Genomic DNA, 25,573 nt, shown 5'->3' on the forward strand with positions numbered 1-25,573 from the left:
ACCCTGCTTCTCCTAGTTCTCTTTAGCCCAGCCTCTTTCCTGCCTGCAGTTTCACTGAGCCAAAGCCTTGCTCACTGGGTTTCAGGCCTGCTGATTTTATGTTGCAGACCCTCAACTTACTACAAGGCAGCGTCTGTGCTCACACTTCTGCCTACTGTGCTAATCAGGATCCTGTCGCTGTCTCCTTGTCTGTCCAACCATTTACTTGCTTTACCGACCATTCTTGTCTCCTCATATGCATAGCCTAGAAGCTCTTTGGGGCAGGGACTCCCTTTATTCTGTGTTTGTGTGGCACAAATCTCTAGGGGGGTAGGGAACCTTTTTTGGGTCGGGGCCACTGACCCACAGAACAATCAGTCGAGGGCCACACAAGTGAGAAGGAAAAGCCTGCACAGATGTGGCTCCCAACTGAGAAGCAAGGGGGGGAAGAGAGACACTCCGCTCACAGCCCTGCGCTCCTGCCCCATGAGCGGGGACGCTGTGACTCAGGGCTGACAGGGCTGGAACTCACAGATTTTGTGAGGGGGCCCTAGGCTGTGGAATGGGGCCAAAAAGTGTGCAGGAGAGGCTGCCAGGGAGTAGGCCGGGTGGGAGGGTCTGGGGATGGTTCTGGCACAGTTCCCAGGGAGGGCACAGATGGCTCCATTCCTTCTGCACCTGCAGGCATCCCTCCGCCGCTTCTATTGGCCGTGATTCCTGATCAGTGAGAGGGATGGGGGGGAGCCTGCAGGCAACTGCAGGGACAGAGCTTCCCTGGGCTGCCATTTCCCCAGGGCCTCCCCCCACACCAGGCAGACCCATGGCCCGAAAGCAGCCAGCGACTTGCTTAGATCCGGCCTGCTGCGGGGTGTGGAGGGGAGCCCTGAGCCTCATGGGCGGGATGTGGCCCGTAGGCTGCGGGTTCCCCTCCTGCTCTAGGGTGCTAGAATAGAAATGATCAGAAGAGCGGCGCTGACTCGGAGCAGCGAACTCGCTTTCGAGCCACTTCCTGCAGCAGCCCGAACGCTGATTCATTTTGACTGTAGTTCGCGTGTGAGCCCTGCTGAGCTCGCAGCTCGCGGTGTTTGGCGGCCGGCCCGTGTCACTTGGCTCTTCCCCGGGTTTCCTGTCTCCCGCAGTATAGAACCCGAAGAGTGAAAACAAGGTGTGACGGTGTCAGGGAGTCTCCGGGCCCTGCACCCCCCTCCACAGCCAGACGGGACTCTCAGGCGGCAGACAGAAGAGAAGGTTTATTGGTTCACAAGGACACAGCACAGCACAGCTTGGCTCCCCTCTCCCCCAGCCAGCCGAAAACTAATCCCCACTCCCAGCCCCCAGGCAGCCCCGCCCGTGCATTGTCCTGCTGCCAGGCCCAAGGTCGCCTGGTCCTCAGGAGAGAGAGACTGAACATACTTCCCCAGTGAGTCATGCCCAGGCTCCCCTCCTCATGCAGGTAGTGCTGCAGTGCCCAGGGAAACTGAGGCGCGCACACAGACTTACTCCGGAACTGCACAGGACAGCAGAATCCCATGAAGCGCAACAAAGCAACCAGAGTGAATCCAAACCAGAGGGAACACAGTGACTACAGGTGCCAGCACGGTGCCCACTACATCACACAAGGGGAACGGCAGCTTTTTCCATGCTTGCTGTGTGGGGCGGCGTTGGCAAGGGGAGATGGGGCAGTGCAAGGGAGATCAGGAGGGGTAATCCACATTCCAGTCTTCTTCTGGGCTTGCCCATCCTGTGTTCACCAATGCTCACAATGTGCAGGGCTCTGAAAAGGACTGTTCTGGTCAGTCCATTCCAGCTGGCAAGTGGCTTGATTCTCTGCCTCCTTTTGTCATCGGCCCATCCAAAGGCTTGCCCCAAAAGCAAATTGCTGAAAAGCTCCCACCGTTATGTTAGCACTGGCATAGCTCCGCCTGCTTCTGGAAACAGGCTGCTGGTTTTAATGAGCATATCGCCTGGAGAGCGGGCAGGCCAGGCGTATGTGCGTGGCGTCTGGCTGCAGCAGACTCGGGTCTGTCGGTAGGAGGCGGCTGTTCAAGAGAGGTGACACTTAAGCACGTGTCACTTCCTGATGTCTTTGCGAAGAGTTCAGAATTGCCTTCCCTTGGTGTGACTCAAAGCCCGCTCAATGGGTTGTCCACCCACGGCCCCTAAGCTCTCCTGTGGCGGAGACAAGGGCCGTGCGACTGGCCTTTGTGTCAGCACAGCTGGGCTGGTTGCCGACACACATCCCTGCCTGGACAGCGAGCAGCTCCCCAGTTCCCAAGCAGCTGCAGATGGGCTTGGCCACCAGCACAAGCAACTCTCCCTGCTGCCATAGCCACCTAGGGACATGGAGGGCCACGTCGTGCCCTGGCAATATGCTAGTGCTAAAGGGCCATGGAGGGATAATGAATTGAGCCCTTAGGTCTCCGGGTGACGTGGATGGCCAGAGGCCTTCTCCCTCCTGATTGTCTGTAATGAGTTATCTGAGCTCCGTGGTAGGGGCTGTCACTGGGCTGTCAGTCACCTGCAAGAGGCGGAGTCTGTTATTCTCTCATGTCTCTTTTCTCTCTGAACCCCCAACAGGAAATGGCTAATGCGTTTGCCCAGAAGCACCTGAGGTCTATAATCCTGAATGTGAGTATGTGACAGGTGGCAGGGAGCTGCATAGCCCTTCCTACCTGAGACCTCCCTTATGCTGAGTTTAACCCTTGCTGCCTAAGGGCACCTCCAAGAGAGTGACTCTGTGCAGAGTGAAATTGCAGCCATTTGTCCAAGAGAGGGAAGAGAGTTGGCAGCATGTTTCCTTCTGGCACTAGAGCAGGTGCCTTCGGGTGTTGGATCTTCACAAGCACAGGGGTACGGGCTGCCTGACGTGTACCTGCCGCAAACAGCACTTCGGAGCTTGTGTCTTACTCTGTTCACTGTTGCCCCCACCCTTGATATTGCAGCATGTGATCAGAGGAAACCGCCCAATCAAAACCGAAATGGCGCATCAGCTGTACGTGCTGCAGGTCCTGACCTTTAACCTCCTGGAAGAGCGGATGATGACCAAGATGGATCCCAACGATCAGGTCATTGTTAGGGCTGGCAGTGAGTGTCCTCCAGAAGCCCCACAGAACACTAGAACTAGAAGGGACCTGGAGAGGTTGAGTCAAGTCCCCTGCCCTCCCGGCAGGACCCAGCTCCATTTAGATCATCCCTGAAACATGTCTGTCGAGCCTGCTCTTAAGTATCTCCAGGGATGGGGATTCCACAACCTCCCTGGGCAACTCATCCCAGTGTTTAACCACCCGGACAGGCAGGAACTTTTTCCTAATGTCCAACCTCAACCTCCCCTGCTGCAGTCTCAGCCCATTGCTTCTTGTCCTGTCCTCAGAGGCCAGGGGAACAATTTTTCTCCCTCTTCCCTTTAAGATATTTGAAAACGGCTCTCATGTCCCCTCTCTGTCTTCTCCTTTCCAAACTAAACAAACCCAGTTCTTTCAGCCTCCCCTCACAGCTCATGTTCTCTAGACCGTTCATCATTCTCGTTGCTCTTCTCTGGACTTTCTCCAGTTTCTCCACATCTTTCTTGAAAAGCAGTGCCCAGAACTGGACACAATACTCCAGCTGAGGCCTAACCAGCGCAGAGTAGAGCGGAAGAATGACTTCTCGTGTCTTGCTCACAACACTCCTATTAATGCAGCCCAGAATCATGTTTGCTTTTGTAATTGTACCCAGCCCGTTCACCCCAGGCTCAGTGGGCTGGGAACACTTAAAAGGGGCAGGAGGTGCTGGAAGAGGGGAACTGATTCATGACTGCCATTATTAGCTCCACCACAGCTGCAGGGGGGGTTGGAAGCTGGAGAACCCAGTGGGTGGGTCTGTAAAAAGAGCCGTCTCAGTTCCTGGCACTTAGTCCATAACATGAGCTCTGGAGAGAGGCAGGACTGCCTGGTGATGTGGAGAAATCCTGATGGCGTGACCGCTGACGTGCTAAGATCTCCTTGCCTTCTGGTCCTCAGGCACAGAGAGACGTCATATTCGAGCTGAGACGAATCGCCTTTGATGCTGAGTCTGATGGCAACACTATGCCGGGGAGCGGGACAGAGAAGCGCAAAGCCATGTACACCAAGGACTACAAGATGCTGGGATTCACTGTAGGCACCCTGAGGGACTGCTGAGGCCACAGTGCACTAGAGGCAGCTTAAGCGTTCCCGGTTGGGGAGGGTGGAATCTAGGACCTAGCATATCTCCTCAGCGAGGAACTCGGTAGAGGCAGGTTCCCTGTTCAAATCATTGTGAACTCACTGCCCAGTTAAAGCCAGTGATTAGGCCCAGATCTCTTGTGCATGGTGCACAAGGATCTTCTCGGAGAGCAGAGTTTCTTGCATGCAAGGCATGTCTGTCTCCCAAGGGGAGACCAATACAATCTCCAGAGACAGTTTGGCTAGGTGGCCATTCCAGTGTCCCCTGCGTGCATTGCTTACCTCAGGCAGAGGATTCTGGGAGAGTCACAGGGCCACTGCACAAGCAGATGGGGGAGGGCTTCTCTCGGGGTTCCCTTGGATTAACGTGTTTGGGGTTTTCCTACGTTGTTCCCACAGAATCACATCAATCCAGCCATGGATTTTACCCAGACTCCCCCTGGGATGCTGGCTTTGGACAACATGCTCTACTTGGCCAAATTCCACCAGGACACCTATGTCAGGGTACGGAGAGGGGCCTCGCCTGCACACACCCTCACGGCGGGTCGCTCTGCGTCACGTGCTCACTGGCGCTCTCTTTCTCTCTAGATTGTCCTAGAGAACAGCAGTCGGGAAGACAAGCATGAGTGCCCGTTCGGACGCAGTGCCATCGAGCTCACCAAGATGCTGTGCGAAATCCTGCAAGTCGGAGAGCTCCGTAAGTGCCCCAGACCCAGGCCTGGGAACCTTTCTCCAGACGTGCTGGGAGGTGCTGCCCTGTAATGACCCACAGGGTCTACATGAGTCTGACAGCAGGCTCTGCTGTCTTGGGTGAGCTGGGCTCCTGGTGCTGGAGGACACGGGTAAAACTGCCTGCACTGGAGCTCAGTGCTGAGGCTATTGGGGCTTTCCGAGTGACGAGTGGACGCCACGAGAGTCTGGGCTACAGGGGCAGTTCTCAGCTCTTCTCTAGCTATGTAGCAGTATAACCCACACGCCTGCTGTCCGATGCTCGCTCCCGTCTAGTGCCACTGAGAGAATCATGGGTCTGCTACAGCCATAGCTGTGAGCCATACGGCTGTGCGCTCATGCAGAAGAGCATCACACCTGTAGCTCCAGAGGTCCAAGTTCGATCCTGCCTGCTGAGGACTGGGATCTGTTGGCGTTGTCCATGAAACCTCAGAATCTTCTTCTGAGTACGTCTGGGCCCATGTGTTCCCTGTGCAAGGGCATAGAGGAAGGAGAGACCACAACCCTCCCTTGGTTCCCCCTTCCCACCCGTGGCAGAGACAATGAACCAGATGAGTGTCTGACTTCCTAGTTTCTTGAGCTTCAGACTCACTTCAGATTCCTCTTCACCTCCCCATTGGCTGTAATTTGGACATGAATAAAAGAAAAGAGCGAGGAAACTGCTTCAAAGCTCCTTGCACGCCCCTGGCCAGCACGGGGAGGCACTTCATAGCGCTGCAGGGTGTAAGTCCTGTCCAGGGTGCCACGATCTCGTGCTCTTAGCTGATGAGCACAGCGGTGCCACGTCTGCCTGGGGGAAGGGCACATCCCCAGCGCGTGCTCGTTCTGCTCTTCTTTCTCATCCAGCATGCAAATGTGAAGAGCCATGAGGCTGAGGTCACCTCTCTGAGGGTACTCTGAGGAGTACCGGTAGTTCGAATTGGAGAGCCTAATTCGAACTACCTACTCCGTGCCGCGTGGAGCCACGTGGAGCCGCGGGCACGGAGTTCGCACTAAGGGGGATTTAAAAATGGCGGCGCCCGGCAAGATGCAAATGAAGCCCGAGATATTTAAATCCCGGGCTTCATTTGCAACTTCGAATGCCTCCATTAGCCACCCTGGTTCGAACTAGGCTGGAAGTGTAGACAGACCCTGAGTGGTGCGCGAGTGCTGCATCCAGTCCTGGGGACGAGAGTCCACCAAGCTGGAGCTGAGGAGACTTTCCACAGTTGCTCCAGTAACCAGGCACCATACCCCTGGTTTCCATTGTGGGGGAGAGAGGCATCCAAAAGGGGGCTGGTATCAGCCCCAAGATCTCGCAGATGAGTCAAAGCACCAGCCGTGCTGCCTGACGCTCTAGCACCCATCCCAGAACAGAGACACTGGCGCTCCCCAGCACTGCTCTGCAGCACGTCCAGCCTGCTCCTTCCCCCTCCCTCTGGTGGGGAACTCGCTCCGATCAGATCCAGGGCTGCAGAGCCCACTTGTCACCAGGAAGCCACCCACCCCGTCCAAGTGGCATCATGGAGATTAGCTGGCCAAAGGTTCACATCTCGAGAGCAGACCCGATTCTCCAGGGGCTGCCTGTCACCTTCCTCTGCCCTACAGCAGATTTGCAGGGGTGGCGAGAGCCATAATCGAGGCCATCCCAGAGTTGACCCTGAGGAGCCACATCACCTGCTTCTCTTAGGTGTGGTCAGGGGTGAAACCAACACATGAGTGCTGGGCATGCCCCGTCTAATTCTTTTCCTTGCCCCACCCCCTCCTTCGGTGGCCATCTCCTCACGCGAACCTGTTACCAGAAGTGGCCCCATTGCTTCATCGAGCTTCCACAGGAGGGCCGGGGAAAAGGCTTCTACTGCCAGTGTGTCCTTATTCCGAAGAACCTGCGCCTGCTGCAGAGCAGGCTGCACACCTCCATTTGCCACGTCCAGTTCAGGGTGGTAGCACCTCCATCGTCCCATCTCTTCAGGCTCTGGACTGGCCTGTGCCGCTCGACGTGTAGGGCGTGTGCTTCCTCGCAGTGATCCACTGGGCCGGTACAGTGACACCCGATCACTGCAGATACCAATATCGTCATTATGGCACCAAGAGGCTTTCCCAAAGTATCCTGCCGTGGTGATGGCACACCTGAGAGGGTGTCTGTGTCTAGATAACGGGCTAATCGGGGCAGGTCCTGGAGGTCATGCATTCCAGCCATTCTTTACTGAAATACTCAATACGCACTCACCACTCCTAAATACTTATCAGTCTTATACTTCTGTGATTCCAACATACATTTAGTGCATATGAAATAGGATATGAATTGACCACAACATCAAATAACACAATAATTGGTGTTACAACTACTTGGCTACAATCGTGTGTTAGGGTCAGATGTGTATATTACACACACCATCATGCTGCTCCAGTTATAACAAGCTTAGGCCATGTCTTCACTCTGGGGAAGATCCATGTTTCCGAAGTTCAATTTAGCAGGTCTAGTAAAGACATGCTAAATTGAACTCCGAGGGCACCTCCTTTGGTGGCCAGTGCCCCTGCCCCTGTGAAGAGTAAGGGAAGCCAACAGGAGCGTTTGTTCCCATTGGCCTCCCGCTGTGGGGAGTTGCACATCTTAATTCAATCTCCCCCTTGAGTGTAGACCTGGCCTTAGTTCTTCTCACAAGCACCAGGATCTGCCCTAGCTCCTTAGACACTCACCTAGTTTCCTTCTCTACCCCTGAAGCCAACGAGGGCCGGAATGACTACCACCCCATGTTCTTCACCCATGACCGAGCATTCGAGGAGCTCTTTGCTATCTGCATCCAGCTGCTGAACAAGACCTGGAAGGAGATGAGAGCAACGGCGGAGGATTTCAACAAGGTCAGGATGATGGGAATCGGCCTTGGGAAGGGCTCTGTACGGGACTGGGAAAGTGCATGGGCTCGTTACTCAGCGAGGTGCGGGCCAGTGGGTGCTTGTAGGAGTCTGATTGCAAAAGAAGGGGGTGATTGGAAGTGGCCCTGTGACTTCTGCTTTCCCTGCCCTGATGCGTCAAACCCCCCATCGGAAGTGCCCCCGACCGCTCCCTCTGTGTCTGTCCCTTGCAGCCTCTGGCCGAGTTCAGCCCCGGATCCCAGCTCCCATGGATGGCAGGAATAGAATCTGCCTACTCGGAGTGATTGCTCCTGTCCATTCCCATAGGCGTGTGTGTGCTGCATCGGTACCCCTTGGGTAGGCTGGGGGCCCTCTGGAGTGCTGCCCTCATGGCAGGTTGGATAGGACACTGCTGACCTCAGGACGGCTGTTGCAATGATGCCAGTCTCTGCTTTGCCGGCTTCCTTACCCTAGCTGGTTTAAATAGCTCTTTAAGTATGAGCTGTGTTGCAGGGGGCCCACCTCCAGTGTTCCCTGTAAGCTGAGCGCTTGTGCGGCTGCTCAGGAGAGATCCGGGCACCGCCCAGCTGATTAGCAGAGCACCCCCAGCTAGGATTGGGTTTCTGCTGCTGGTGCGCCTCAGTGCACATAACGTTATTCCACACTTGGATGAAAAAGGTGAGAGGGAATATTGGTTCCTGCCCTTGTGAGTTCACCTGACCAGGGCGTGCCTGGGCTCAGGGCTTTAAGTCCTGTGAGAGCCGTGGAAAACCTGTGCTGCAAGTGCTGTGGGGAGAGCCATCACCCCGAGAGAGCTCTAGGCCTACGACAAGGAAGGAAGGAGACTGCCCAGCTGGCACCAGGACTGGCAGTGGTGACAGCAGGCGCTGGCTTCCATGTGGAGCGCCTCACGTCCCAAGAGACAGCCCTGCCGCCGGCACAGCTCCCCCGCTCACGAGGCCGGGTTGAGCACGCGGCACTGCTCACAGTCCCTGGGCCACCAGGGAGAGAAGGCAGACAGGGATCAGTCCCCCACCAGGGCGCCGCACGGCGATACTTGTGGGGCACACTCGACATAGGGGCACCCCCAGAGTGGCCCTGAGCTCCCAGCACTGTCGACTCCAGCGCCGCTGTCCCCTCCAGTGCTCTCAGGTTCCCCTCCAGGACACTGAGCTTCCATTTACACCTGATACCTTTGAGGCCGCGCAGGACCCAGCAGCCCTGTCTGTACAGTCCCTGGCGGCGGGACACCAGCACTGGCCCACGAGGCCTGCCGGCAACAACGGCTCCAGCACCGGCCCACGAGGCCTGCCGGCAACAACGGCCCCAGCACCGGCCCACGAGGCCTGCCGGCAACAACGGCCCCAGCACCGGCCCACGAGGCCTGCCGGCAACAACAGCACCAGCACCGGCCCACGAAGCCTGCCAGCAACAACGGCCCCAGCACCGGCCCACGAGGCCTGCCGGCAACAACGACACCAGCACCGGCCCACGAGGCCTGCCGGCAACAACGGCCCCAGCACCGGCCCACGAGGCCTGCCGGCAACAACGGCACCAGCACCGGCCCACGAGGCCTGCCGGCAACAACGGCCCCAGCACCGGCCCACGAGGCCTGCCGGCAACAACGGCCCCAGCACCGGCCCACGAGGCCTGCCGGCAACAACGGCCCCAGCACCGGCCCACGAGGCCTGCCGGCAACAACGACACCAGCACCAACCCACGAGGCCTGCCGGCAACAACGGCCCCAGCACCGGCCCACGAGGCCTGCCGGCAACAACGGCCCCAGCACCGGCCCACGAGGTTGCACCACCTCACCAGAGCCTATCAGGACCTTCTTTAGCGGGTGGCCCAAAACGTACCTCTCCAGGCACAGGACTGTCCTAATGGTGGACATTCTTGCCTCAGAGGGTCCTTCCAAGGAGGCCTTGCCACCCACAAAGACCATACAAACCACCACAAAGGTGCTCTGGCAGCCCCAGGTCTCCAGCCAGACCACCACAGCCAAGGGAGCTAAAGGGGGTATTTTGTACCCTAGATAGGTTATACGCAGTTTTTCACACACCTGCAAGCCTGGGACGTTAGTGGTCAATGCATCTAACTGCAAGGAGCAGCAGGACCAGCCTGGGCCTGCTCCTAAGTCAGAGGATGCAAGAAAGCTGCACTTTTTGGGACATAACGTGTGTTCCGTGTAGCTAACGAGCAGGCAGTGCTCAGCCACAGCCCCTTCAAGCCCTGGGAATGTGAGCCAAAATCCGGAGCTGCTCCCTCTTGCCCCCAGTTTTCAGCGCTCAGTGAGGAGGACAAAGTACTATGCAGAATCTCTCTCCAAGCTGCTTTGGACTTAGCTGACTGCGTGGCCTGTCCCACGGCCACAGAGATCACCGGGAGACGCAGTCCCTGGTTGCAGGTGTCAGGTTTATCCCCAGAGCTCAAGAACGCCGTCCGGGATCTGCCCATTCGCCATGCGGGGCTGTCCACAGAGATCAGTGATTCCGGCTTGCAAAGCCGAAAAGATTTGCCAGCAACATTAAAATCCCTGGGGATCCGCACCCCCAGGAAGCCCTTCCAGCCACAGCCCCCTCCCACTTCTGTTCCAGACCCCAGAGACAGGACTCCAATAGAAGTGGCAGGAATACTCAGAGGTGCCTCCTCCAAACAGCCCCTAGGGCCAAAGCTTAACTTTGGAAGGTGCACCTGAGGACGGAGCTCCAGAACCCAGTCTGGACCCTTACCCTCCCTTTGTGAGCTGTCTGCCGTGCCTGGGCCCAGCCTGCCTCAGACCGCTGGGTCCCGAGCATGGTAGGGGTGGGATACGCCGTCCAGTTCTGTTCTCTGCTGCCCTCCCGTCCCTCGTAAGGGACCCTGCTCATGAGCAACTCCTGCAGGAGGTGCAATCGCTCCTCACTGTGGAGGTGAGAGAGGAGATCGCTCAGGAGTTCGCGAGCAGGGGACTTTACTCCCATATCTCCTGATCTGGGAGACCTCAGTGCATTCCTCAAGAAAACACACGTCTGCATGGTCTCCTAACCTCCACCATTCCTGCCCTGGATCCAGGGCCTGGCACACTGCCCTGGATGTGGGAGACATGTAGTCCCAGGTTTCCCTGTTCCCAGCCCACAAATGGTTCCTACGCTGTGTGGTCAGCGGCCAGCGCAGTCCGTTCAGGATGCACCCGCTGGGGCTGTCAGCGTGGCAGTGATGTACTATTTGGTCCCAGCAGAGAGGGACTGCCCCTCAGCTTGCCACAGTCCCCCTGGTTTTGGACTGCTCGCTGGACCTCAGGCAGCAAGAGCTGGCAACATCCTCTGTAAGGTGCCTGGCTGCCATCTCGGCCTTACGCCCAGGGACACAGGGTAGATTGGTATTTGCAGATCCCTTGATTGCACAATTCCTTAAGGGACTCGACAGACTCTGCTCCCCAGTGGGCCTGCGCCTCGTTCCGCCCAGGCTCACTGCCCCTCCCTCTGAGCCCTTGGCCACCTGCCCTCCACCACGTTTGTCTTGGGAGGTGGTGACAGTAACATTGTCCAGAAGGAGCCTCCCTGCAGCATCTCTTATAAGGAGATGGGGCAGCTACACTCTCACTGCAGGGTGCTGGGTGTGCGAGGCGGGGGAGGCTCTTCCCCTAAGTGCCAGCCTGGCCCTGTCTGCACTCTGCCCCCACAACGCCCGCGGAGTGTTGCTACCCCAAGTGCCTGCCCTCTCCAGGCCAGGGAGGCTGGGGCCGGGCACCATCCTTCCTTCCTGTGTTCCGGGGCCGGGCCATGTGCCGTTCCACCGCTCCAAGGGGCGGGGCAGGGAGCAGCTTGGCTCCTGTGGGGGCGGGGCCTGGGAAGAAGGGGCAAGGCTGGGGGTGGAACTGGGGGTTGTCTCCCCCAGCTCTGCCTTCACCCACCGCTCATGCCCACCTGGCATTTCTCCCCTAGGGGGTCGCCCAGTTTCATGTGAACCGGGTGGATTCTTGCCCGTTCTTCCTGAAGCTGCAGGCCAGTAGCAGAGTGACTGCTCCATTCCCTGGACGTCAGCTGGGTCCCAGCTTTCTACATTGAGTGCAGTTGCCTAGAGGATAAGGGCTCCCCATTTCACCCAGTGCATGTCGCTGTGGATCATGGCCTGCCTCAGGACATGCTGTGACCGGGTGCAAGTCCCACGCCCCCACTGGCAGCGCATTCTACAAGAGCGCAGGCTTCATCCGCAGCCTTCCTCATGCACGCCCTGGTCCAGGGGGTGTGCCAGGTGGCAACGAGGGGCTCCATGCACACCCCACGTTTCACTGCGCCACCACCCAGGGAAGCGAACTCTGCCCCTCCTCCCAGGGAACTTCCTGCGCGTCACCTACAGGAATGGACATGAGCAGTCACTGGGAGAAAAGCTGTTCCCTGTCTCTCACCATGGTTGTTCTTACGATGTGCTGCTCCCGTCCATTCGGAACCCCACCGGCCTCTGCCCCGTCGGAGCATTCCAGCCAGAAGGAACTGGGCAGGCGGCGAGTCGACAGCGTCCCATGGACGCTGCTGTGAAGGCAGCACTGCATGGGGCTGCAGAGCCGGCCTGACGGTACCACTCAGGTAGAGCCCTCCCAGCGACTGTGCATGTGGCGCCCGCGCACACCTGCTGGACTGGTGATGAGCAGAGCACCCTGAAGAACGAGAGGCAAGGAGGCAGGTAACTGTTTCGGTCCCCGTCCCCTTAGGTGATGCAGGTCGTACGTGAGCAGATCACCCGAGCCCTGCCCTCCAAACCCAACTCACTAGACCAGTTCAAGAGCAAGCTGCGCAGCCTGAGCTACTCGGAGATCTTGCGGCTGCGCCAGTCAGAGAGGATGAGCCAAGATGACTTCCAGTCACCGCCCATTGTGTAAGTGCCTGACGGGGCAGCTCCCTTCCCCACAGACGTGTTAGCCCCCCTTGCATTGAACTGCTGGCTGCTCCCCCTAGGTGCCTGTTCACTCACTTGTCTTTGATCTCCAGGGAGCTGAGAGAGAAAATCCAGCCTGAGATCCTGGAGCTGATCAAACAGCAGCGTCTGAACCGGCTCTGCGAGGGAAGCAGCTTCCGGAAAATTGGGAATCGCAGGAGACAAGGTGGGGTCTCCTGCAGCTCCCCAGCCTGGGGAAGGGGATGGATACCCAGGGTTGCTACACCAGCCGAGAGGCTGGGGGGTGCATTCCGACTGGGCACGGCAATGCTTGTGCCAGCCAGCAGATGGCACTGTGCGGAGACTGAGCTAGTGGGGCTCAGGAGCAGTGGTCCCCACCGGGGCGCTCGTGCACCCGCCAAAAGACCAGGGCCGGCCCGAGCCATCCCTGTGGGCACGTGCGCGCCCCGCCCCGTGGCGCCCAGCAGGGGACCCCGGCTGCAGAGGGCTGCCCGGCGCTCAGGCCGTGCTGTGTGTTGTGTGTTCCAGAGAGGTTCTGGTACTGTCGTCTGGCTCTCAACCACAAGGTCCTGCACTACGGAGACCTGGACGACAATGCCCAGGGCGAAGTGACCTTCGAGTCTCTGCAGGAGAAGAGTAGGTCGGGGCTATCGCTCTGCCACTGCAGACCGTCCCCTCTCAGGCGGGGGGAGGGTCTAACGCAGGGCTGCACGCGGCCTCCACGCCACCGGACCCAGCTCCATCCGTCCCCTCTCAGGTGGGGGGAGGGTCTAACGCAGGGCTGCACGCGGCCTCCACGCCACCGGACCCAGCTCCATCCGTCCCCTCTCAGGCGGGGGGAGGGTCTAACGCAGGGCTGCACGCGCCCTCCACGCCACCGGACCCAGCTCCATCCGTCCCCTCTCAGGCGGGAGGAGGGTCTAACGCAGGGCTGCACGCGCCCTCCACGCCACCGGACCCAGCTCCATCCGTCCCGTCTCAGGCGGGGGGAGGGTCTAACGCAGGGCTGCACGCGGCCTCCACGCCACCGGACCCAGCTCCATCCGTCAACTCTCAGGCGGGAGGAGGGTCTAACGCAGGGCTGCACGCGGCCTCCACGCCACCGGACCCAGCTCCATCCGTCCCCTCTCAGGCGGGAGGAGGGTCTAACGCAGGGCTGCACGCGCCCTCCACGCCACCGGACCCAGCTCCATCCGTCCCGTCTCAGGCGGGGGGAGGGTCTAACGCAGGGCTGCACGCGCCCTCCACGCCACCGGACCCAGCTCCATCCGTCCCATCTCAGGCGGGAGGAGGGTCTAACGCAGGGCTGCACGCGGCCTCCACGCCACCGGACCCAGCTCCATCCGTCCCCTCTCAGGCGGGAGGAGGGTCTAACGCAGGGCTGCACGCGGCCTCCACGCCACCGGACCCAGCTCCATCCGTCCCATCTCAGGCGGGAGGAGGGTCTAACGCAGGGCTGCACGCGCCCTCCACGCCACCGGACCCAGCTCCATCCGTCCCGTCTCAGGCGGGAGGAGGGTCTAACGCAGGGCTGCACGCGGCCTCCACGCCACCGGACCCAGCTCCATCCGTCCCCTCTCAGGCGGGAGGAGGGTCTAACGCAGGGCTGCACGCGGCCTCCACGCCACCGGACCCAGCTCCATCCGTCCCGTCTCAGGCGGGGGGAGGGTCTAACGCAGGGCTGCACGCGCCCTCCACGCCACCGGACCCAGCTCCATCCGTCCCGTCTCAGGCGGGGGGAGGGTCTAACGCAGGGCTGCACGCGGCCTCCACGCCACCGGACCCAGCTCCATCCGTCCCCTCTCAGGCGGGGGGAGGGTCTAACGCAGGGCTGCACGCGGCCTCCACGCCACCGGACCCAGCTCCATCCGTCCCCTCTCAGGCGGGGGGAGGGTCTAACGCAGGGCTGCACGCGCCCTCCACGTCACCAGACCCAGCTCCATCCGTCCCGTCTCAGGCGGGGGGAGGGTCTAACGCAGGGCTGCACGCGCCCTCCACGCCACCGGACCCAGCTCCATCCGTCCCGTCTCAGGCGGGAGGAGGGTCTAAGGCAGGGCTGCACACGGCCTCCACGCCACCGGACCCAGCTCCATCCGTCCCATCTCAGGCGGGAGGAGGGACTAACGCAGGGCTGCACGCGCCCTCCACGCCACCGGACCCAGCTCCATCCGTCCCATCTCAGGCGGGAGGAGGGTCTAACGCAGGGCTGCACGCGGCCTCCACGCCACCGGACCCAGCTCCATCCGTCCCATCTCAGGCGGGGGGAGGGTCTAACGCAGGGCTGCACGCGCCCTCCACGCCACCGGACCCAGCTCCATCCGTCCCCTCTCAGGCGGGAGGAGGGTCTAACGCAGGGCTGCACGCGCCCTCCACGCCACCAGACCCAGCTCCATCCGTCCCGTCTCAGGCGGGAGGAGGGTCTAACGCAGGGCTGCACGCGGCCTCCACGCCACCGGACCCAGCTCCATCCGTCCCCTCTCAGGCGGGGGGAGGGTCTAACGCAGGGCTGCACGCGGCCTCCACGCCACCGGACCCAGCTCCATCCGTCCCATCTCAGGCGGGAGGAGGGTCTAACGCAGGGCTGCACGCGCCCTCCACGCCACCGGACCCAGCTCCATCCGTCCCATCTCAGGCGGGAGGAGGGTCTAACGCAGGGCTGCACGCGGCCTCCACGCCACCGGACCCAGCTCCATCCGTCCCATCTCAGGCGGGGGGAGGGTCTAACGCAGGGCTGCACGCGGCCTCCACGCCACCGGACCCAGCTCCATCCGTCCCGTCTCAGGCGGGAGGAGGGTCTAACGCAGGGCTGCACGCGGCCTCCACGCCACCGGACCCAGCTCCATCCGTCCCGTCTCAGGCGGGAGGAGGGTCTAACGCAGGGCTGCACGCGCCCTCCACGCCACCGGACCCAGCTCCATCCGTCCCCTCTCAGGCGGGAGGAGGGTCTAACGCAGGGCTGCACGCGGCCTCTACGCCACCGGACCCAGCTCCATCCGTCCCCTCTCAGGCGGGGGGAGGGTCTAACGCAGGGCTGCACGCGCCCTCCACGCCACCGGACCCAGCTCCATCCGTCCCCTCTCAGGCGGGGGGAGGGTCTAACGCAGGGCTGCACGCGCCCTCCACGCCACCGGACCCAGCTCCATCCGTCCCCTCTCAGGCGGGGGGAGGGTCTAACGCAGGGCTGCACGCGCCCTCCACGCCACCGGACCCAGCTCCATCCGTCCCCTCTCAGGCGGGAGGAGGGTCTAACGCAGGGCTGCACGCGCCCTCCACGCCACCGGACCCAGCTCCATCCGTCCCCTCTCAGGCGGGAGGAGGGTCTAACGCAGGGCTGCACGCGCCCTCCACGCCACCGGACCCAGCTCCATCCGTCCCCTCTCAGGCGGGAGGAGGGTCTAACGCAGGGCTGCACGCGCCCTCCACGTCACCAGACCCAGCTCCATCCGTCCCATCTCAGGCGGGGGGAGGGTCTAACGCAGGGCTGCACGCGCCCTCCACGCCACCGGACCCAGCTCCATCCGTCCCATCTCAGGCGGGAGGAGGGTCTAACGCAGGGCTGCACGCGCCCTCCACGCCACCGGACCCAGCTCCATCCGTCCCGTCTCAGGCGGGAGGAGGGTCTAACGCAGGGCTGCACGCGCCCTCCACGCCACCGGACCCAGCTCCATCCGTCCCATCTCAGGCGGGAGGAGGGTCTAACGCAGGGCTGCACGCGCCCTCCACGCCACCGGACCCAGCTTCATCCGTCCCCTCTCAGGCGGGAGGAGGGTCTAACGCATGGCTGCACGCGCCCTCCACGCCACCGGACCCAGCTCCATCCGTCCCCTCTCAGGCGGGGGGAGGGTCTAACGCAGGGCTGCACGCGCCCTCCACGCCACCGGACCCAGCTCCATCCGTCCCGTCTCAGGCGGGGGGAGGGTCTAACGCAGGGCTGCACGCGGCCTCCACGCCACCGGACCCAGCTCCATCCGTCCCGTCTCAGGCGGGAGGAGGGTCTAACGCAGGGCTGCACGCGGCCTCCACGCCACCGGACCCAGCTCCATCCGTCCCATCTCAGGCGGGAGGAGGGTCTAACGCAGGGCTGCACGCAGCCTCCACGCCACCGGACCCAGCTCCATCCGTCCCCTCTCAGGCGGGGGGAGGGTCTAACGCAGGGCTGCACGCGCCCTCCACGCCACCGGACCCAGCTCCATCCGTCCCCTCTCAGGCGGGAGGAGGGTCTAACGCAGGGCTGCACGCGCCCTCCACGCCACCGGACCCAGCTCCATCCGTCCCGTCTCAGGCGGGAGGAGGGTCTAACGCAGGGCTGCACGCGCCCTCCACGCCACCGGACCCAGCTCCATCCGTCCCGTCTCAGGCGGGAGGAGGGTCTAACGCAGGGCTGCACGCGCCCTCCACGCCACCGGACCCAGCTCCATCCGTCCCGTCTCAGGCGGGAGGAGGGTCTAACGCAGGGCTGCACGCGCCCTCCACGCCACCGGACCCAGCTCCATCCGTCCCCTCTCAGGCGGGAGGAGGGTCTAACGCAGGGCTGCACGCGGCCTCTACGCCACCGGACCCAGCTCCATCCGTCCCGTCTCAGGCAGGAGGAGGGTCTAACGCAGGGCTGCACGCGCCCTCCACGCCACCGGACCCAGCTCCATCCGTCCCGTCTCAGGCGGGGGGAGGGTCTAACGCAGGGCTGCACGCGGCCTCCACGCCACCGGACCCAGCTCCATCCGTCCCCTCTCAGGCGGGGGGAGGGTCTAACGCAGGGCTGCACGCGCCCTCCACGCCACCGGACCCAGCTCCATCCGTCCCGTCTCAGGCGGGGGGAGGGTCTAACGCAGGGCTGCACGCAGCCTCCACGCCACCGGACCCAGCTCCATCCGTCCCCTCTCAGGCGGGAGGAGGGTCTAACGCAGGGCTGCACGCGCCCTCCACGTCACCAGACCCAGCTCCATCCGTCCCGTCTCAGGCGGGGGGAGGGTCTAACGCAGGGCTGCACGCGCCCTCCACGCCACCGGACCCAGCTCCATCCGTCCCCTCTCAGGCGGGAGGAGGGTCTAACGCAGGGCTGCACGCGGCCTCCACGCCACCGGACCCAGCTCCATCCGTCCCCTCTCAGGCGGGGGGAGGGTCTAACGCAGGGCTGCACGCGCCCTCCACGCCACCGGACCCAGCTCCATCCGTCCCGTCTCAGGCGGGAGGAGGGTCTAACGCAGGGCTGCACGCGCCCTCCACGCCACCGGACCCAGCTCCATCCGTCCCGTCTCATGCGGGGGGAGGGTCTAACGCAGGGCTGCACGCGCCCTCCACGCCACCGGACCCAGCTCCATCCGTCCCCTCTCAGGCGGGGGGAGGGTCTAACGCAGGGCTGCACGCGGCCTCCACGCCACCGGACCCAGCTCCATCCGTCCCTTCTCAGGCGGGAGGAGGGTCTAACGCAGGGCTGCACGCGCCCTCCACGCCACCGGACCCAGCTCCATCCGTCCCCTCTCAGGCGGGGGGAGGGTCTAACGCAGGGCTGCACGCGCCCTCCACACCACAGGACCCAGCTCCATCCGTCCCGTCTCAGGCGGGGGGAGGGTCTAACGCAGGGCTGCACGCGCCCTCCACGCCACCGGACCCAGCTCCATCCGTCCCGTCTCAGGCGGGGGGAGGGTCTAACGCAGGGCTGCACGCGGCCTCCACGCCACCGGACCCAGCTCCATCCGTCCCCTCTCAGGCGGGAGGAGGGTCTAACGCAGGGCTGCACGCGCCCTCCACGCCACCGGACCCAGCTCCATCCGTCCCCTCTCAGGCGGGAGGAGGGTCTAACGCAGGGCTGCACGCGCCCTCCACGCCACCGGACCCAGCTCCATCCGTCCCGTCTCAGGCGGGAGGAGGGTCTAACGCAGGGCTGCACGCGGCCTCCACGCCACCGGACCCAGCTCCATCCGTCCCCTCTCAGGCGGGGGGAGGGTCTAACGCAGGGCTGCACGCGCCCTCCACGCCACCGGACCCAGCTCCATCCGTCCCATCTCAGGCGGGAGGAGGGTCTAACGCAGGGCTGCACGCGCCCTCCACGCCACCGGACCCAGCTCCATCCGTCCCGTCTCAGGCGGGGGGAGGGTCTAACGCAGGGCTGCACGCGCCCTCCACGCCACCGGACCCAGCTCCATCCGTCCCCTCTCAGGCGGGGGGAGGGTCTAACGCAGGGCTGCACGCGCCCTCCACGCCACCGGACCCAGCTCCATCCGTCCCGTCTCAGGCGGGGGGAGGGTCTAACGCAGGGCTGCACGCGCCCTCCACGCCACCGGACCCAGCTCCATCCGTCCCCTCTCAGGCGGGGGGAGGGTCTAACGCAGGGCTGCACGCGCCCTCCACGCCACCGGACCCAGCTCCATCCGTCCCTTCTCAGGCGGGAGGAGGGTCTAACGCAGGGCTGCACGCAGCCTCCACGCCACCGGACCCAGCTCCATCCGTCCCCCGCACCCTTGGGCACAACCCCCCCCCACACCCTAGGTCACAACCCCCCCTTACCCTCGGTTACCACCCCCCCACCTTAGGTCACAACTCAGACCCCACACCTTCTCCTGCACCCCAATCCCCTCGGGTACAACCCCCCCCACCCTTGGTCACAACCCCCCCCCCCGCCCTAGGTCACAACTCAGACTCCCGCACCTCCTCCTGCACCCCAGTCCCCTGCCCTCGGTCACAACTGTCTACTTCACCTAAGCTCCCCCCCAAACCCCACACCTCCTCCTGCACCCCAATCCTTCACCCCAAGCTCCCTTCTGCACCCAGCCTGCATCCCAGCCCCCGCATCTCTCCACTAATATCATGGAAGAGTGTGGCCCTTGACCGCTTTCCAAATCTTGGAGTGGCCCCCATAAGAAATGATTGCCTGCCTTTGGTCTAGTGACTACAGCACTGCCCGGTACTCGAGATCTGAATTCAGTTACTGGCCTTTCCATCAGCCTGTGTCCTTGGGACTTCCCACCCCAGGAGCTGGGTTTGCGGGGCTCAGACAGTCTGGTAATGGAGGCTATAGAGAAGCCTGTGGACAGACAGATGGACACGGGGCTGTGCACCTGTAATGTCAAGCTAAAGCCCTATCTCTTCATGGTCAGAGTCTCTCCTGTTTGTGACTTTCCCTCCTAGTCCCTATAGCAGACATCAAGGCCATAGTGACGGGGAAGGACTGCCCGCACATGAAGGAGAAAAGTGCATTGAAGCAGAACAAGGTAATTGCTCCCTCCGTTCCTTGGCACATTCCTTCAGCTGATAAGCAGTTCTCGGGAGGGTGGAAGCAGCAGAAACAAGAGCGCTAAATGGCAGCTGTCTGGGAACCATTTACACGTGGGCCCAGCCTCGTCGGGTGCCCCTACACCAACTTCGCTGTCCCTGGTCTCTTTACTGTGTCACTCCTAGAATCCCTCCCACCCTCCTTGTTCTGTGACTGGCCAGGTGCCCTGGGGCTGGTGGCATAGTGAGGCGGTGCCTGGGGCACAGTGCTGCATTGTGCAAGTGCCTGAGGCTGCAGCTGGCAGCCCCCCTCCCCCCCCATATTGTTGGTGTAGCAGAAAGAAACTGTCCAGCTGCTGAGTAAAAACTTCTTCCTGCAGGAAGTGTTGGAATTGGCCTTCTCAATACTGTATGATCCTGACGAGACGCTGAACTTCATTGCACCTAATAAGTATGAGGTAAGAAACGAGGCTGCCAAGCTGCAAAGAGGAGATGGGGAAAAACAAGTTTCCTTCAAAGCTTGGCCAAGATGCACCAGTCTCGCTCTTCAAAATGTTGTTGAAAAGCGAAATCTCCCCTCTTTGTAACAGCTGCCTGCTAGCCCTTGGTGCCGCTCTAACCTACTCCCCTTCGTCCTTGGTGGGCCATGAACAGAAAAGGTGACGCCTGAAATGCAGCCTCTTCTGCTGCCGTGTCCCGTTGCAAACGCATGTCCAACTGCCTGCTCCCTCTCGCGCTGGGGGACCCCATTCTTGCTTCTCCCTCCCCTGAGGTTGGAATTACTCCCCCCCCCCCCCCGATGAATTAACTGCATTTGCTGGATTCCTCGTTTATTTCTTGCTAGTGTCACCGGTTTCAGGAGGCCTCCAGAGGGACGTTCTCACCTGTGGTTTGTGCTGGTCTTTCGGGGTGGGGACTCTCTGGGGACATTCCCACTGGTTTAGGCCTAGGGGTACAAGTTGTCTGCTTGTTCTTCACAGTACTGCATCTGGATCGATGGGCTCAGCGCCCTGCTGGGGAAGGACATGTCCAGTGAGCTAACCAAGAGCGACCTGGACACACTGCTGAGCATGGAAATAAAGCTGAGACTCTTGGACCTGGAAAATATCCAGATCCCGGAGGCCCCGCCACCCATCCCCAAGGAGCCCAGCAGCTACGACTTTGTCTATCACTATGGCTGACACAGGCGGCACTGGCCAAGGGGGGACAGCTGCTCCAGAAGAGCCTCGGAGCCCCGGGGATTGTTTTGGGGGCTCCTTTGTACAGAACCAGCTCTGAACATGGCACCGTGTCTCTCCATGACCAGCCTTTCCAGTAGGCGTGCAGCTGCTTATTTACACCCTGCCTTACGGGTGAGAGCCAGAAGGGGAGGCACCCCATTCCCTCAACAGCAACACTGCATGGGCCTGGGGCAGGAATTTGCCAAGCAAGAGGAGGAGCCCTGGCCCCTTGAGTCACAGAACTGTTTCTCCTACCAGAAAACTTAACACAACTACTGGGTGCCCGACAGCTGCTGCAGCAGAAAATGTACAAAGAGGGAGTCACTACAGGAGTGACACTGGTATCTGAGGAGCAGACGCCCATGAACAGCCGGGGCATCAGCATCCCCATTAACTGATTACTGTATGATTCTGTATGAATGACCATCATATCAATAATAACCCTTCCCACACCCATGGCACTTCGCTCCTTGGGGCACTTCACAGCGTTAATGTTAATCCTGCAGCCTTTTCTCGGAGAGCCGGGGAAGCTCAGCCGTAGGAAGGTCACGATTTGTCCACACGCTACTGAGAGGATCAACGTGAGATGGGGTTCAAGTCCAGTCCCAGCCCCGAGCTTTATGCTTTGTCCGCTAGAGCCTATTTCCTGCCACACGTAGTGAGTGCCCCCTTGTCTGCCTGTCTGTCCGTCCACCCGTCCGTGGAACACCAGGATCCAGCATCAAGCCAGTGATGTTGCTTCTGTAGTTCAAGGGTGTCAGGTTTTCTTCGCAGCTTCAGCCGATCACATGCACAGGGAGAGGTGAGAAGACATTTCCAGCAGGAGTGTGTGCTCTCCCTGGGCTTCATGGAGCAGTGCGAATCATATGGGAGCTAATGTTCTCCGGCCTTTTTCTCCTTCCCTCTGGCTCCTGGGGCCAAGGAGGCTGTGACTGTAGCAGCCCCTTAGTGAGCCGAACAAACTCTCAAGCCAGCCGCTTTCCCCAGGGACATCCAAGCCGAGTTGTGGTGTTTTTCAAGGGCTTACCCGTGGCCCCTCTACTAGAGGTTTGCATGTGCCTTGTGCAGCTTGGGTGCTCTCTGCCACCACACACCATTGCACGCTGCTGTGAGGGGGCGGGGCTGTCCCATCCCTAGGACGGTTTGGGGCAGCCCCCCAGGCAGCCATCTCAACTGTCCTGTGGACAGGACATTCCCCCGTTAACCACAGGGCCCAGGCCAGCCGGGGGAGTACCTGGAGGGGGAAGGTCCGTGGTAGGGCGGCAGCAGGGTTCAGGCCCCGCATGCAGGCACACTCACCACAGCCTGCTCCACTGTGACAGGAAGAGGAGCGCCCAGCCTGCTCCCCTGAGCCCTGCAGCAGGGGAGCCGACTGGGGCCAGGGCACTCCTCTTCCTGCCGAGCACAGTGGGGTGGGGCAGAGCAGATGGCAGGGTCGCACCCGCTCCTGGGGCTGCGATGAGGGAAGGCCCAAAATTAAATTAATGGAGATGCCTATCTTCTAGAACTGGAAGGGACCTTGAGTCCAGGCCCCTGCCTTCACAGCAGGACCAAGTACCATCCCTGACAAATTTTTGCCCCAAATCCCTAAATGGCCTCCACAAGGATTGGACTCACAACCCTGGGTTTAGCCGGCCAATGCTCAAACCACTGAGCTGTCCCTCCCTTCCCAAAGCCCTTGCTGCTGCCCGGTATCCCCCAGCTTGTGACACACGGGGACGGGGCTCAGGGAAGAGGACCCCACTCTCCCCTCGGCACTGCCCACCCTCACTTCTTACGACTGATTGGCTGTCACTCCTTTGTGCACGCACAGCCTGTGATTGTTCCGAAGGATTACGTTTCAGTGGGCTGGAGCTTGTTCTAAAGCTAGTTTAAGGCTTTAGGTTTTGGACCAGTTTCCTCGTTGGGTACCAGACTCAGCGCTGGCGCAGTGCCATGCTCAGGTTTCGAGTCCGTGCGGGCCAGTGACCCACCCAGCCTGTGAGAATCCCAGGGAAGTGACGGATGTAACCGCACCGAGGTATGTAAGCCCGAGTGGCAAGGCTCATGGAGGCCGCCGGTCACATGAGCCCCACGGGACCGGTCGCACACACCGAGTGCCCTAAGCGCCCGGTCCCGCCTGCCAGTAGGGAAGAAGCAGCATGGCCCCTCGCTCAGTACCACCTGCGGGGGGCGTGCTGGGGCCAGAGCAGAGGTAGCCAACGTACATGATGTTTGGGGGGACTCTGCCTCCAGAGCGTGTGCCAGTCTGTAAAGAAATCGGTAGCAAAACCAGCAGCTCTCAGCAGCCACGAGGAAGCCGCGTAGCCGCAGCGTCCCAGGATCCCTGGCGGAGCACGGTGCAGTCAGCACTGTCAGGAACCCCACCCCACTGCCTCCCAAGCTGCCACAAGGGCAGGTGCCAAGAGCAAGCCTCTGATGAGAGCCCGAGCCTGGGCAGCGTGGTACTGAGGCTCTCCCCCAGCCCAGCTGGTTCTGTCCTCTGCCATCTCTGATTCCTCCACTCCGGTCTCTCGCTTTCGACTGTCCCATCCAAGGCCGAGGCCTGGCCCGCTCCATCAGAGATGTGTGGAGTGTGGGTAATGAACAGTCACAGCACTGGCCTCCTGGGAAGGGGCCCTGGCCCAATCAGGAGCCATTCTGAACACCATAGGGTGTCTCTCCTGTCAGTGCTGCCCCATCATCAACCGTCTCGTTCCCGTCACTGAGACCACGCTGAAGCCTCGTGCTCCTGACCCACCGTGGGTTCCGAACAAGCGGAAGCCAGTCACTTGGGGGGCTTCCCCACGACAAGTCATGGAGCAGCCATCACTTCAGAAAGCTGTAGTGTCCCCAGCAGCAGGTAAGGCTGCTGTGCAAGCAGTTTGGCACAGCCAGTGTCCCTGGAAGCTGAGCACTTGGGCCGCCACCCAGGAGAAATGCAAATGCCACCCAGCTGATTAGTAGAGCGGACACAGTTGGCGGCATGAGTTTCTACAGATGGTGCACAGCTGCACATGCCTTGGTGCACAGAACAAAATTTATTCTGCATATGGATGGAGAAATGAGAGGGAACCTGAGTGCCAGAAGTCCACACAGCTCATCAGAATCCATTGAGGCGACATCTCCTCTTAAAGTTCAGGCAAAGGAGGGGTGTGGAAGTTCCTACCAGTTACTAGATACTTTGATATTGGCAGCCCCTGGCAGAGTGGCTCTGCTGACTGATAAAGCCAGTCTGGAGCCATAGGGCAGACAACATGCTCTTACCCTGCCCCTCAACCTCAGGAACATCAGCTGAAAGGCAGCACTGATCTCCTCTAAAGGTTATGAGCATTTGTACTGCCTCTCTCCCCTGGTTCCTTGGTGGTGGCAGCTGCTAACGAAAGAGACAAGGACCCCGAGCATCAGTGCTAAGAAAAACATAGATTTGATGAGGCTGGATTGTTTGTGCGCTCCAGGAACCTGTAACTCAGGCTTGCAAACCAAGAGGCTCTATTCAATGGCTATGACTTCATCTCTGGGAGAAAGTTATCAAATTGAAAGACTAGTTACCAGAGAACTGTGGGCAGGAATTGGCAGTGATGGTGGAGGAGGGCAAGGCAAGCCAATTGCCAGAACTGCTCTCTGTGGCAATTTAGATGGTACAGATGCAGGCAGGTCAAGCCATACCCTCAACCATTGCTATGACATGGTCACAGTGACAAACACGTGGGCTCCCGCAGAAGTCCAGCAGACCATCCCAGTCCTCCCTTATCTTTCCGATAAGATGGACAATAGACTATACAGCCCAAAAGCTTCCAGGGCAACATTAAAATCCCTTAGAATCTATCCTCCAGCCCCAAAGAGAAAACGGGTCTGTCCTCAGCTGCCACAGACACCAGGGTTTCTCCCCAGACTCAACTCCACTCTGGAGACGACATCGCTGCCTCCTCTTCAGCATCAGAGAGCTCAGGCTTTGTGACATACTGGCCAAGGACAGTGTACCAGTTACTGTTGCTCCATCTGTTTCCCAAGTGCTTGAGCCCAAGTAACATCAGATCCGTGGGTCCTAAGCCCGGCGGGACTGAGATACCTTTCCCTCTGCTCCCCCTTCCCTCTTCAGGAACCATGCTCATGAGATCAACCTGGAGCACGCAGTCTAGCGGCGTCTTTACGCAGGGCTCAGAGAGGAAGTCTGGTTGGACCTGGGGGGAATAGCTTCTGTCCCTGCTACTGCCTTATCCCCAAAGCATCTCCGGTGCATTTTAGATTTAAGACAGTTGAACAAATTCCTGTAGGAAATAAAATTCCACGTGGTTATATTCTTGCCTTGATTAGTCTTTTGTGCATTCTCCTCTTGGTGTCTGGCACCCAGCAAGCAGCCATCAAACAGCTCCTCTCAGGGGCTTGAGTTCCCCTTCCTGCTGTGTACCAAAGTGCAGCACAGTCCCTGGTCCTGCTCAGCTCCATGCTGTCCATTCCGGTCAGCAGCACTCTGCTGTATCCCAGAGCAGTTCTCCAGCCTTTGTGAACGTTGTGCGCACAGTTAGCCTGGTTCTTAGTGGCAGTAACAGGGTTAGTTCT

At 60.6% G+C, this 25,573-nt stretch overlaps 1 protein-coding gene across 5 annotated transcripts in view; it reads left to right on the forward strand.

Annotated features, from left to right (window-relative positions):
• ELMO2 (engulfment and cell motility 2) overlaps window positions 1-25,311 on the forward strand; it is an 83,585-nt gene extending 58,274 nt beyond the window's left edge. For 4 of the 5 annotated variants that reach the window (XM_075917724.1, XM_075917726.1, XM_075917725.1 and 1 more), the window contains 12 exons: window positions 2,557-2,607; window positions 2,922-3,044; window positions 3,978-4,112; window positions 4,560-4,664; window positions 4,749-4,857; window positions 7,594-7,730; window positions 12,418-12,581; window positions 12,695-12,807; window positions 13,131-13,238; window positions 19,728-19,810; window positions 20,192-20,269; window positions 20,792-25,311. In XM_075917724.1, the coding sequence (XP_075773839.1) occupies window positions 2,557-2,607; window positions 2,922-3,044; window positions 3,978-4,112; window positions 4,560-4,664; window positions 4,749-4,857; window positions 7,594-7,730; window positions 12,418-12,581; window positions 12,695-12,807; window positions 13,131-13,238; window positions 19,728-19,810; window positions 20,192-20,269; window positions 20,792-20,992 (1,407 nt within the window). In that variant the 3' untranslated portion in view covers window positions 20,993-25,311. Of the gene's footprint in view, window positions 1-1,504; window positions 1,568-2,556; window positions 2,608-2,921; window positions 3,045-3,977; window positions 4,113-4,559; window positions 4,665-4,748; window positions 4,858-7,593; window positions 7,731-12,417; window positions 12,582-12,694; window positions 12,808-13,130; window positions 13,239-19,727; window positions 19,811-20,191; window positions 20,270-20,791 lie in introns of those variants that run through there. The other variant, XM_075917728.1, reaches the window with a different exon arrangement.
• The last annotated feature ends 262 nt before the right edge of the window (window positions 25,312-25,573 follow it).

Source organism: Pelodiscus sinensis, unplaced genomic scaffold (genome assembly GCF_049634645.1).
Source record: "Pelodiscus sinensis isolate JC-2024 unplaced genomic scaffold, ASM4963464v1 ctg81, whole genome shotgun sequence".
NCBI lineage: Eukaryota > Metazoa > Chordata > Testudines > Trionychidae > Pelodiscus > Pelodiscus sinensis.